Here is a 14,335-nt window from a genome sequence, read left to right as displayed (position 1 = left end):
GCGCTTTGTCATTTGACACGCGGTTAATCGGGCGGCGCCGTCAAAACTTATTGTATATAAAAAAGAAACCACAACAAACATTCCAGTCGCATTCGTTCTGTCGCGCGCGTACCCAACAAAAATAGTTTACAGAGATTTTTTCCTTTTTCTTTTTCAAATGTGGTAAAATGCTTTCTCAATGTCCTCGGGAAAATACATGCACCATGAAACACGAAATATGGCGGGAAAAGACGAGAATTTAGTTGCCAGCAGCGTTTGAGACTGCGCCTATCGAAATCACAGTCCACTCGGTTAGGGTTAGCAGGGACGCCGGTGAGAGTCTATTCTCAAACTCAGTGACTGGGCTCGAAAACGGTTTGTTGTCCCCGGGGGCACGTGTTTCTTGGAAAGGTGTATAATCGGTGACAGGTCCAGGGCGAAGTGGAAGCTCCTCCCACACCTTTCCACTTCAGCGGAGCGAACAGTGGAGAGGAGGTCGCCTCACCTCCAGCGTTCGCACTACTCAAGTGGAAAGAGGTGGGAGGAGCTTTCACTTCCTTCTTGACCTGTCACCGACTACAGTGACTTGCGCTTTTGACGCTGCTTGATTGCCCAAGCACAGCCGCCAATGTCCGATGGTTGGCCAATGCGGAAATCTTCTGGACGTCCAAGGGTCGCAAGTCCAGTGATCTTCCCAACCCTTGACCATGACTTGCAAGTTCAATGATATCCATGTTGTAGGCCAACAGGTAGAAAATCATGCCAATAAGGCTTGGTTTCCATGCTCAGCCTTTGGGCCAAGCTGATGATTCGGCTTTGTGTCTATGAAAATTGCAATAACTCGGACGTGGCGCGTTTTACTTGTATCTAAAAACACAAAAACGACATAGCTTCATTTAGACAAAAAATAAACAAACAAAGAAATGCGCATTAGGTTTTTGTAGTTTCATAGTTCGAGATATCCCTAAGGGCCGCCTGCACTGAAGCTTTGAACGTATACATGCCTCGCACCTACGTCGCATGATGACGGCAAAAACTGGTGGCCACCATGCCGGTGGTTGACTCGACGGCCCTTCACAGCGAGAGCAATGGTAAACTGCGCCGCGCTCGGATGTAGCAATTACTATGTATCCCAACGATCGTACGATTGTTTATTCGGCATTCCCCCGAGACAGAGTAGTCGTCAAGTTAGAGCAAGTATGAGCGGCAGGAAAGAGATGCGGCCGCGGATTACCGAGTTGGCGGGACGCATTTTGTAGCGGCGATCGACTGCACTCTTCTATCTTCGTGCACGCCTTTGCATCGGCTGTGCCCACTGGTGGTGTAGATGCCCTTTGCCTTTGGTTACATCCGGCCGTTTCCACGCTTCGAGCGCACCTTCGGGGCTCCCGGCCGACTACAACAACAGCCATGTGCAAGCTCGTCGAGGCGCCGCCGCCGGGGCATCGGTCGTCCGCGAGAGGGCAATTTTTGCAAGGAGCAAAAGTCTGCAGGTGAGCCGGTTAGGAAACATCATAATATAAACCCTCAGACAACAAGAGTTGTCTTGTCCGTTATTTGATTTATCCTTGTCTCGGGGTTATAATTTAGATTATGACAGTAATCTTGCGTTGTCCGCCAGTATTTCGCAAAATCGTAGCAATTTTTCTACGAGCGACCCCTAGAGCCGCACGTCAACTTCTGAAGCGCGCAATTTAGCTTTTTTCTTTTTTTTTTCTGGCGACACGGCAGTCTTTTGCGTCAAAACTTTGTCAGCGGAATAGAAAACTTTCTGCTTGTAGCGCAACCGCACCAATGTCGAAAAACTCTGCACGTACTGGCTAAACGTCATCATCGTAAGCTCAGCACGTTTTTCCAAGTTCACATGTAGCACAACTATACGTACCTTTGTTGAAAATGTGGTGCATGTCAACGCATGTCCGGGCAGTTAGCGGCATCCTACGCCTTGGTAAGCGCATCCGCGCGGCGTAAAGTCAACCACCAGCATGGCGCATGGCCCCGTCCTTGCCTGGCGTGACGTCACTTGCAAGGCATGTATCGTGGCGCCCTCCGTTGGTGGGCGATAGAGTGTCCAAGTAGTACATGTCTCGCGGCCCCGCGCTAAAGGCCCGTTCACACTCTTGCGACCTCTTGAACCTGGGTTCCTTAAAACTTCTTAAACCAGAGAACACACTGGCGCCATCTATTGGGAAGCTCGGCGGTCCGGCATATTTTGTTTTATTTCTCGCGCATTACCCTTTCTTTTTTGGCTCGAAAAACTTTTGTCAATGTTATAAACGAGCCTTTCTATGGGTATTACGCACATTTGACCTCGGAAATCCCGCAAAACCTTCGCTCTTGTGAAATGCAGTTCCAGGGTCACCGCATAGATGGCGCCACAATGCGTGTTCACACTCTTGCAACCGAGTACGACCGAGAAAGACTTCTTGGGACCGGATGCACTGAGCGGAGCTGGTCCTAAGAGATCGCAAGAGGCTTAAAAACCGGTTTGGTCTCTCTCGGTCGCACTCGGTTGCAAGAGTGTGAACGGGCCTTCAGTCGTGCTCGGTCGCAAGAGTGTGAACGGGCCTTAACAAACCTGTTCGGGCGGCTGTTTACCTCTGCACGCTGCTGTTATTTGAGCATTCGCGCGGTCACGACTCAAAATGTGTCACCCGTAGTCGTCAGACTCGTCACCGCACAACGTTACCCCGGGGACCCGAGTTCGCCGCAGGCTAGAAATGTTTTCTTCGTCCAAGCGCGTCGAAACCGGGAACCAGCAGCTAGGCCTCGATGCGTTCGAAACGTCGACGGTAATGTTGCGTCGTCAACTATCAAGAACGGAAAGGTATTAACCCCGGAGTGAACTTCTACAGATTCCCATGGAAAGCATGCGAAGTCGAGCGGAGGGAACGATACTAGCCGCGCCATCCAGTTTGTTCTGCTTGGGCTCGGCCGCTCGATCAAGCGGCCGTGGCACGCATCGAAACGTGACTGAACTCTTGTTTCACCTTGTGTTGTACCGCAGGGAAGGCTACAAGCGCGAGCTCCTTGCTCTATACTTGGTTTCAGCTTCGGTCCAGACGCAGCCGATGCTACAAGCGCGAGCATGTGGCCCAGAACAGTGCTTGCACTGCACGAGCGCGCGTGCTTGGCAGGGATGCTGAAAGCCCGGAGCTCGCGCTTGTAGCTTTCGCTGCGTCTGGACCGAAGCTGAAACGAAGTATAGGGCACATCTCGGCGGCACAAACTCTCGTGCACCAAGGACATCTGCCAACGCTATGGGCTCGCGATTCTAACCTTCTCTGCGGTACAACATAAGGCACCACTGAAAGCAACGAGCACGTGCAGAGGGCTGATCTTACGTTGCCTGAAGCTTACATCGCAGATGTGCAAGAAAAGCTGCAAAAGCTCGAGAGGCAGCGTGCAGTAAGTACGATGTGCTCGGCCGACATACGGCCGGTCGACGCTTGATCGCTTGCGTCTGCTTTCGCGCATTTTCGAGGTTGGTCATCAGCTGATAGCGTTGGCTGTACGGAGAGGCTGCAGTTTGCGAGTTTTTGCTTACAAGGCGCGTGTACCTACCTCGTAATACTCACCTCAAGCTCGACGTCATATGAAGCTCCGTGCCGTAAGACAATCGATAGGGGGCAATTCATAAAGCGATACCGCTGGCTAACGTTTCACGCGGGACAAATTTAAAGGCGCAAGTTTGAACGCTTGTACCTGCTTGTACTTTGCAATGCCGATAAACAAATCGTAGGGGGCGCTGCCAGCCGGTACGTACTCTGGCTCCCTACAGGGTAGGAGAGGGCATGACGTCGGCCGCGTAGCCTCCACAAGCCATGCTCCCTTGACGTCTCGCCTCTTTCTCATTTCTCTCCTTACTCTCCTCACCATAGAGTTATTATAATGTACGCTAGAGGTTCAAGTGGCGCTAGTGTGCTGACGCAAATTGAAGCAGACAGCAACCAGTCCAAAATTGACTTCCGGTAATGCATTCCTATGGGAAAATGCGAGTGCATTTTCTCACTGCGCTCAATCATAAGAGCAAATATCGCAAATAGTTCGTACGTACTAGGTAGCTTAGAACATTTTTCAGTCAGGCCGACGAAATAATTGGTCAGTTACGGTGTTTTTCTTTCAAATTCATCGCATTAAAAACGGTGCTAAAACAGCTTCCCTAGTAGCACCATATGTTGCCATAACGTTACTGGAATGTCACAAATGTAATGTAACGTTGGGGCACATTTGGGTATGTTATAACAACGTTTTAAAACTAACGTAACATGAACGTTCTCCTGCAACATTGTTAGACTGTCACTGAACGTCATGTAACGTTACAGCACATAGGCAAACATTCCAGGAATGTTAGAGAAGCAACATTGGAGCAACGTTTAGAAATAACCTCTTGGTAACATTTCCATCCTGACATACGGGCAATGTTTTGCAGCGATGTTGGCCTAATATGACGAAATGTGACACATCACCACATCACACAGAGACTGGTCAAAGATACACGAAGATACCAAACTTAGAATAGTTCAATGTTGATTTTCTTGTTCAAACATTTTTATTTTTATACAAACAGAAAGACCGCTCTAATGCTTGTGACTGGCGTGTTTGAAACAAATGTTCAAAATGTACTCTAGAAAGATTGCAGAAAACTAAAAAAAAATCTGTCCAAAAGGTTTATAATAAAATTGAATTTATTTGTATGTGTGGCATTTCCCTGCACAATTTTATAATCAAGTTTAACATCATAATGACCTAAGTGGTAGTGCAAGGCTGGCAAACTGATAATGATCATGGCTTACATTTCATTGCCATTGAATTGTTCAGTGAGCCTCAACTCGATAATTAAGGTGAACAAAATGGTTTGATGTCGCCACACTAAAGCAGACGCAAACACACTAAGGCACCCTACTGTGGTTTTCGTCATACTACGAACGAAAACACAAACCAACAGATCTTGTCGAGAAGTCTGTTAAGACTTGCCTGTTTGAGCTGGTTTCCTTCCTGGCCCTTCACCCGTCTCGGATTGGCGAGTCTGCTCAATATTCACAAGCTAGCATGCACCCTCATCGTTGCTTTCAGGTCAGGGTCATTCGGATGCCTAGCTTTTGGAACGCATGCTAAAGATAACAAGAGCGTGAAGTCATGGGGTGTTATTGTGTTATCGAAGGTGGAAAACTCACGCTGGTGACATGACGACCCAAAGACCTCCCGAACATGTATAGGATGGCATGAGTGGTAGCCTGTAAATTAATTTGGAACACGTAGCTAGCTGAAATTATCACCAAAGGTGTATTTTAATGGTGTGCTCTATTGCATTATATTCGAAGCGTAGCTCTGTTTCTGTGAAAAATACGAACATTTTTTTTTACCCTACCCTACGGCCAGGTCGCCCTACGGAAGAAGGGTTACCCTACGGCCAGGTCGCAGAGAGCTCTTGGGGTCAACCGACTACTCTATCCGACCCGAGCTTGCTGCAAAATGATTTCTACTATTTAAAATAGAAGCGAGGACTAATTTCACAACGGACTCAGGTAAAATCGAGCGATTGGGTGGTTCTTACTCTCGCCCTGTCTTGGTTGTCTGCGCCAGTGCTTGCCATAGAGATTTAGAGAAATCTTGGAGCGTGCAGTATAAAATACACCCTGGTTGAAAATTTGAAATAGTTACATGCGGAAGCTCATATATCAGTCCAATTTACAGCTCACCACTATATTTATTCGGAAAACTCAAAAAGTGGCGGCTCATTGCAACATACTGCAAGTGAGACGACTGGCGGTAGCCATTGTCTCATAGGCGGAGGAGGGGAAAAGGGAGACGGTTGAAGGGGAAGGTGAGCAAGGAGATGGGAAGGAGAATAGAGGCAGGAAGAAAGAGGTCAGTTATGAAGGTCGAAGGCCGAAAACACACGCTCACACAAGGAAGATAGGAGACGGAAGGAAAAGGGGACTAAGCATGAAAAGCTGAGGGAGCATGAAGAGAAAGATGAAGAGAAGTGGGGCAGGGAGGAGCAAGAGCGGACGGAGGAGAGGAAAGAGGGGAGGAAGAGCACACAGAGGGAAGATGAGACCAATGGGGGAGAAGGAGTGGAGGGGAATGAGGAGATGAAGTGGGGTGGGGCCAGGTAAGACGTAAAACATCACAGGTATTGCTGTGATGTTTTACGTCACGGCCACGGTTGCACGAACGTCAAGATCACACATCCCTGACCACTCAAAATGAAGAGCCATATGCACCTGCCACCAAAAAGAAAAGGTCAAAGGCCATGAACACAAAATCACTCAAACGAGAGAGAAGGGGGAAGAGGGGAGGAAAGGTGAGGTGGATGGGTAGCGGGAAGGGGAAGGTGGACGGGAGAGTAGAGGAAGAGGGGAGGGAGGAATGAGGAGACCGAGGAGATAGTAGGGGAGATGGCGAGGAGGTGCAGTCAAGGGTCCGAAGTCGAGATCAAAGCTTAAAGGCAACGAACATAAAATCCTATGGAGGTAGGGGAGGGGGAGCGAGGGGCCGCTGGCATTCAATCATGCGAGGAAATGAGGAGGGAAAGGTTAGGAAAGGCAACATAGGAGAGATGGGACGGGAATGGGGTGAGGTGAAAGAACAGTGATTGAGGAGAGAGAGAGAGAGAGAGGGGGGGGGGGGGGGGGGGGGGCAGGTAGGAAGGAGATCCAGCATCAAGGGCCACGGATACACGGACGCACTCCGCCGACCACTCAAAATGAATGGCCGAAAGGGCCATGCACGGCCATTACCGTAAAAGAAGAGAAGTGAAGCGAGCGGACGAGTGAGTGATGATGATAGCGCATACTATTGTTGAACAATATTTCCAGCGCCCGGGCGACTGTGCGTCACTCGTGTGTTTCTGCTTCGCTCGCAATTAAAATGAAACGAGTATAATCGCACACACATAGTTAGTCCTCGTTCACTTCTCGCCAAAGAGCTGTCGACACAAGTGGTCAGAACAAAACCAAACCATCTCGGGACATAAAGCTCCAATATTTGAGTTTGAGGCTTCGAAGCTCGCTCTGCGTGGACCACTCTTTGCCTAGATTTGTTATCTGGACACATCACAATGGCACAGCACAGTCGCATAGCTACGGTACTACCGTTTCGACGTTAACAGTTCACTATCATTAGGGAGTTTTCGTAGACCGCGTTGCCCCCTCCGCTAAGCGTTACGCAGCGAAGAAGTTGCTACTGCGCCTGCGCGCCGATAGCCTTGACTGTGGAGTTCCCGCTATCGTAGCGGGTTGCGGAGGGCCTTGCGGGACGGCGAAAACGATCTACGAAAACTCCCTATTACCGATATTACGGTCGAGGTCATCCACTGATTCGCTCCAAGGCGTTGCAAGATCACCATATCATCACCGTCCACCATGATTGCACAAGTACGGCTTTACGGTTACGAATGTACGGCTTATACTAATTTCCAATTTCTCCAACCGAACTCATGTTTTATAATTCTTAAAGAAAACTTAATTTAGAACTGTCGGATAAATTTCCAAAGTTTATTCCTACTTGACACTTCATATTTAGTCGTTTACTCACACTGTTGACAAGCCAAGACGCCAAGATGCAGCCAAGATGTGCAAGTAGCTCAAGCCAAGCAAGGTCGAAGCCAGGTCGCCAGCCAGGTCGGCCAGGTTGACCACGTGACCGCATGTCAACGGGCACCCAAAGCCAGTGTTGCCAACCGTAGGGTAATTACCCTACTTGTAGGGTATTTTAGGCATTTATGGTATATTGTAGGGCTGTAGGGCCGTCTAGAGCACTATATAGCTCCTTCGGAGCAGAGTAGCGCAATCTAGAACGCCGCCTCTCGGCGACTAGCGGCGAACGCCCGGAGGTTCCAACTGCGGTCAGAAATGCATGGAGAACGTGAGAAAATCGTTGTTTCTTCAGTATTGTGGGAATATACGGAATGGCAATCGTTTGTGACATAATAATGAAACATTTTAGAATAATTTGCGCTAAGTTTTGTGACCCGCAAGAACCTGACTTTTTTTTAATAATTGCTTGAGCGGCATCATGCAGCAGACGACACGGCGACGTCACACCATTCACGTGACCCGCTCCGGCCAACCCGAAAAGCTCATCTCCGCTGCGAGCAAAAATCGTCTGCTTCAAACGCCATTGCCTTGAAAATTGCCTTCTCAAAATTTGCACACGCATCCGATATTATTAAAACTTTGACAAAGTGTTTAGTGCTTTACTAACTTCACGACAGACTAGTTTTGAAAAGTGTGAACTCGCCGTTCATTTTTTAATCAGCCGTGTTGTATCGATCTCCATGTATTCTCCCATAGGGCGGGCCGCCTCTTGGAACCCTGAGTACCACGTGACTCGCGCCGAGCCGCTCTGTCGGCCATCTTGTCGGCAAAACACGAGGTTCAAAGGATTGCGCTCCGGCCATTTCCTCGCCAAAAGTAGGGTAATGTCAGACGTTGCTTCTTCAACGGCGAGCATAACAAAAAAAAAAAAAAAAAAAAAGAAAGCTGCCGCTCAAGTTTTGCATATTTTTACAACCCGTGTGCTGCCACACCACAACATCATGCAAAACGAAAGAATCCAAGTTGCAAGACGTGCTAATTGAGAGCACCACACACCAAGTTGGAGTATGTAGGCTCCCTAATTTGGAGAGGATTGGAGAGCTGGAGCAAGTGGGAGAGGTGAGAGGAGGTGGAGTTGCGCTTAGGAAGTTTGGAGCCAGAAGAGGTATCTTCCCAGTGGAAATGGTCCCGCCAATTTTTTTTCTGATGACTGGTCCATCCGGCGGTCCTTGTTACACCTGCGAAACACGTGGCACCGCGGGCGGAACCATCCCGAGCCCACCAGGACGGGTCCATATCGCTTGAGCGAATGATGTTTTAGCGAACAGCGACATTTGAGCGAATCGACGTTGTAGCGAAGAACGGGGGCCGCGCTGCGCTTACGCCGTTTCGCGGCGACAGTCTGCGGCGGCTCATTACAAAAATGCTAATCCATTTGGCCCACCCGAAAACGCCGCTTCGCGGCGTCCGACCTTTCGCTAAAGTGTCATTCGGTAAAACGTGGGCGTTCGCTAAAACGTCATTTGATCAAGTGAGTGCATCCCGGGGACTGGAGGCATTCACTTGAGCGAACGTCGTTTTAGCGAACGAAGCCGAAACAATGACGTTTCATCGAATGACATTTTAGCGAATACGGAGGGGTCGCCGGTTTCCTATCCTCCCCTGGTGTAAAAGCCTAGTTTGTCCAAATAGTACCTTAGTTTGACGAATCCCTAGGCGGTACACCCAAAGAAGCTAATATACCGTTCGGATTAGCCTCCTTTTGTAATGAGCCGCCTTGTCTGGCGCCGCGAGTGCTGGTTCCGCGTAGCCCAGTTTTTAATTTCACGACAAATCGACTAAACATGGTGGTTGGGGATGTCTGTGCGCTCGCTACATCACTGTTGTTCTGATTAGAGCACTATATAGCTCCTACGGAGCAGAGTAGCGCAATCCTTTGAACCCCGTGTTTCGCCGACAACATGGCCGACAGAGCAGCTAGGCGCGAGTCACGTGGTACTCAGGGTTCCAAGAGGCGGCCCGCCCTATGGGAGAATACATGGAGATCGACATAACACGGCTGATTAAAAAAATAACGGCGAGTTCACACTTTTCAAAACTAGCCTGTCGTGAAGTTAGTAAGGCGCTAAACACTTTATCAAATTTTTAATAATATCGGATGCGTGTGCAAATTTTGAGAAGGCAATTTCCAGGGCAATGGCGTTTGAAGCAGACGATTTTTGCTCGCAGCGGAGATGAGCTTTTCGGGTTGGCCGGAGCGGGTCACGTGAATGGTGTGACGTCGCCGTGTCGTCTGCTGCATGATGCCGCTCAGGCAATTTTTTAAAAAAAGTTACATCCTTGCATGGCACAAAACTTATCGCAAATTATTCTAAAATGTTTCATTATTATGTCAAAAATGATAGCCATTCCGTACATCCCCACAAAACTGAAGAAACAACGATTTTCTCACGTTCTCCATGCATTTCTGACCGCAGTTGGAACCTCCGGGCGTTCGCCGCTAGTCGCCGAGAGACGGCGTTCTAGATTGCGCTACTCCAGAGCCGTATATTGGGAGAGTTGGGCCATTGGGAGGCGCAAGGGCCGCCGCCAGTGCCAATTATTCCCCAAGCGGTTATAGCTTGAACTTTTTGTAAGCCATTTGCACCAATCAGCAAACCGTTACGTCACAACATTGAAAACGACATTGAAGGCGTGTAAGTGAAGCGTTCAGTCGTTCAGTCTGGGTTCAGTCGGTTTAGCCGGTAGCGGTCGGTGACACAACCGGCGACAGAGCAACGGTGATCGCCGATTGAGTGCGGCGTGACTGAGGCTACGAAGAAACTGATAAAAACGTTCCCATAATCGAGACGGTAGTCTCTCTTCCGTGGAAATTAGACTTCCTTTTTTGTCAATAACAGGTGAGTGAGCGCCAACCTAATCGAAGAGAGAAGGCATCGGGATTTCCGCTGACACCTAACGGCTCTGTGCAGCGCCTTGCTTACAAGCTGCATGTACCAGAACTTATATTCTGCACCAGAGTGGACTGTAGTACATCCCGCCCGGTGTCGGAGTGCGTAGTGAAAAGCAACTCGCAACCGGCGGAAGCTAGCGGTATCATGCTATCCTGCGAGGGCGAGCACCTCGCTTTTGTGCCCACCTGCGCTGCTCGAGTGTTCGCCGTGGACCGAAGTGGTTGATGCATCGATCAGAGCCCCGATGAGCGGCGCCGGAAAAGAAGCTACACCTCTGAGCCACACAAGCGGCTTGTTTGATTGAAATTTCTCTACCACTTTAATAATTTCTGCCCCAGAAGTATGCTTAGCAGACTCCGCTACCACACCGGCAGTAAAGAAGCTAGATCGAGATGAAGCTCCCCGGGTGTTGCGGTTTTGTCCAGTGGAGGTTGCCTTTTACACCAAATTCGCGTCATATAAAGTCACTCGATCGTTTAGGACAAAGACAACTCTCATTTAGACCAGTGCATAGAGGAAGCTGAGTGTCAGTAAATATTTTCGAACCACTACTTCATCTGGGCGACATCAGTTAATTTGAAATGTCATTTCTTCTGCTCACGAGAGACGGGGGTAGACCATGTAGGCCGAAGGCCCGAACCAGGTGGCTGTCATAGTGTGTTTGCACTGGATTGGTTACAAGTTTAATTACAGCAAGAGATACTTATAGGTGAAGCGAGCACTGGAAAATGTATCTCATTTTGTTGCTGTAATAAAAACAGTCCCATCACATTTAGTTGGGTGTATTTCTTGTCTGCAGTTGCCTATGCGGTCAAATGAGTACCATCCCAGGCTCTACGAGCTACAGCACTCAATCTGGCTTTTTGGTACTGTTGCAATTTTCACAAGCGATCTCCAAATTTCTCAGAGTAGAGAGTTTGGGACTGAAACTTCGTATTCCAGTCCTACTCTTAACCATAACTTCAAAAACAGGAAGATATGTGGCAAAGAAGCAAAAAAAGGCTATGTTTAATTAACCTGAGACGGGTAGAGAAGAAGCATCAAAACGTAGAAGGGACAGAAAATAGACAGGACGACGTCTCAAACTCACGTAACTTATTTATTTAGTCCACCTCCTTATATAGTCTCAATCTCAAGGTCATCTCCACCAACACAAAAGGACGAAATCTATACAGATCAAGCGCCACAGCCTTCATCGCACAATGCAAGAACGTTGACAACGTTTACAGGTCAACGCGATAAGGCAACATCCATCCACCCTCAAACTTGAACAAAAGGATCTCTTCCACTACTACTATTCTATACACAGTTCATACTTCTCTTCAAGTTTGAGGGTGGATGGATGTTGCCTTATCGCGTCGACCTGTAAACGTTGTCAACATTCTTGCATTGCGTGATGAAGGCTGTGGCGCTTGATCTGTATAGACTTTGTCCTTTCGTGTTGGTGGAGATGACCTTGAGATTGAGACTATATAAGGAGGTGGATTAAATAAACGAGTTAGCTGAGTTTGAGACGTCGTCCTGTCTATTTTCTGTCCCTTCTACGTTTTGACGTTTCTTCTCTACCCCAGTCTCGGGTTAATTCAACATGGTTAATATTCACCAGCTCGCCTGCACCCTTAAGATTTTTTCTAAAAAAAGGCTATAGTAGCTCATTGTTTGCAATCAAGTAAAAAGACAATTGGCGAAGTACCTTTCTATATGAGCGGAGCATAAATCCTTCCATATCAGAGCTAAAATGTAAAGTTATGTTTGGGCACACAGGCATGTGCACAAAGTTTTGTGTCCACGTACCTTTTTTGTGCCTGTGCCTTACTCACCTGCTGCAGAACTTTTGCTTCGATGTACTGGCAGTGCGTCAGTGTGATTATTTTTTATTTACCTTCTGTCCAAACGAGGTGAATGGGCCAATAATTTTTCAGCAACACATGCATCGTGCCAAATGTTTTATTAGCACCTCCATAAAACTTGCACTCCTGGCTTTAACAAAAAAAAATCTGCATTACAGAGGTATGCCCACTATACCGAGAATCACATCTTAGTGTGCCTAAACTTCTCTTTCATTAGTCACGGAGTCTATTATAAACTACTCCCAACGAATTATAATGTGGTGGTACATAAAAAGAAACAGACACAGCTACCAGTATGCAAATTTATTTCGAGAGTCACTCACAAAAGGTATAAAATATGCTTTCAGAGAGAGCAGAGCAACTTTGTTGGTTAACGGTCAAATGGCGCACTGGAAAGAGTGCAGGAAATTGCACCAATGATGATACATAGAAGAATAACATTGTTGTTTTGGATGCTCAATTATATGGACAGCGTGTCCTTGGTGGATGCACCTCCTAATTATTGTGTTTACGGAATTACTACGCCACTCTTCTACCATTATAAACGCAACTTCTTGTGCACACTTTTTTTTTTTTTTTTTAAATCTGGTGACAAACGGCAAACTTTTAACAATAAATTCTGAGAGCCTATTTCCCCTTCATAAATTTTGGAGTACATTACCTTTCTCCACTTGGTGATCCAGACATCCCATTAGAGTTACAGAAAGCATTAAGGTGTGTACCACACATTAGAGGGGAAACAGTGTACCACAAATGTTAAAGCAAAAGAATGACATTTTATTATAAAGAGTGTGAGGCAGTGTCAGTTATCCGAGTACCAATCTTCAGTAAAGCCTTTAAGCTTCTTAGAGAAGAATGATTTGTGCACTCCTTAATTTAAAATTGGCAAGTTTTGATATTTGCTTGCAGACTTGCAGCCTACAGTAAAAAGAAGTGTTAGTATAAACAAGTCCTGTGTCTTTCATTAGTAAGAAAAAGTTTATTTAAAATGTATTAAAAATTACTGAAAAAAAATTAACAGTGAAATTTTAAGCCTTATATTGTTCCCATTCAAGCAAGGGGATTCCACTCAAAACTCATCCCAAAAAGAACAGAAGAATGATAAATACTCAAGATAACTTACCATGCTCAGGTGTCCTGTTAATTTTGCCGTAAATGGCATGTTATGCATGTATGATATCAAAATGTGGTTAAAAGCAGCTTCCCAAGATCAGTGTTATTGTGCTCTTGGTATAACAAACAAATCTTACCACAATCGCTTTATGAACAATGGGTTAGAATCATAATCCCCAAGTTTGTCAATGGGTTTTCAAGAGTTTCGCAGGTACTCCACCAGCTGGTGTTTAAGACAAAGAAACTGGCATTCCTACCAGAAGCTATGTGCCGTAAAATATTGAGTAAGCGCTCATCAAATGGTTGGAGATAACTGTAAAAAATATGGGATAGGCACTTTGCAGGTTCCAGCGCTGAAAGTCAGAACGGTGCAGGAGCAGTGTTGTAGTCTGGTGGGACCCCTATTTTCTTAAAGCAGTTGCACCGCTTGCATCCAGCCAGCTTTGTGCTGGCACTCTCATGTGAAGCTTCATTGCTTCTTACCGGAGTGAGCATGGAAAGCTTCACCGCTCTGCAGCAGCGCACTGGGAAATGTGGTTGATGCGGAGGAGCGCCTTGTTTCATTCAATACATTCAGAAGTTCACTGGCCTGGGTGCTTGATATGTTCTTAATCACTTTTTAAATGTTCAAAAGTGGGGGTGGACACCTATTGCGATATGAGCACATGCTCATCATTTTATGGCACATGCAATGGCAGAGATAAAAAAGTAAGGCAAATATTTTGCCTATCACAATGGCGGGTAGTAGAAATGCGTCGAAATGATGTGTTATGCGTCACGGAAAGTTAAAAACATGAATGGTTAGTAGTGACTACTGCTGCATTAGAAGGAAGAAGGAAGTGCAGAAAGGAAGGCAAAGAAGTTAACTTGGGGCATTTTATGCTGCATCAGGTAA

General features: G+C 47.1%; 1 protein-coding gene across 3 annotated transcripts in view; it reads right to left on the bottom strand.

The window, feature by feature from the left end:
• The window catches only part of LOC8038969 (DNA helicase MCM8), a 67,192-nt gene extending 59,896 nt beyond the window's left edge, over nt 1-7,296 (bottom strand). Inside the window, exon 1 of one of the 3 annotated variants that reach the window (XM_040206830.2) lies at nt 7,277-7,296. Coding sequence is in view for 2 of the 3 variants with exons in the window: in XM_029976578.4 (XP_029832438.2) it covers nt 3,558-3,574 (17 nt within the window). In the remaining variant the exon portion in view is untranslated. Of the gene's footprint in view, nt 1-3,557; nt 3,824-7,276 lie in introns of those variants that run through there. The other 2 variants (XM_029976578.4, XM_029976574.4) reach the window with 2 other exon arrangements.
• Between the last annotated feature and the right edge of the window lie 7,039 nt (nt 7,297-14,335).

This window comes from Ixodes scapularis, unplaced genomic scaffold (assembly GCF_016920785.2).
Source record: "Ixodes scapularis isolate PalLabHiFi unplaced genomic scaffold, ASM1692078v2 PGA_scaffold12__126_contigs__length_90152505, whole genome shotgun sequence".
In the NCBI taxonomy this organism is placed as follows: domain Eukaryota; kingdom Metazoa; phylum Arthropoda; class Arachnida; order Ixodida; family Ixodidae; genus Ixodes; species Ixodes scapularis.
This window is presented reverse-complemented; position numbering and strand designations above follow the sequence as displayed.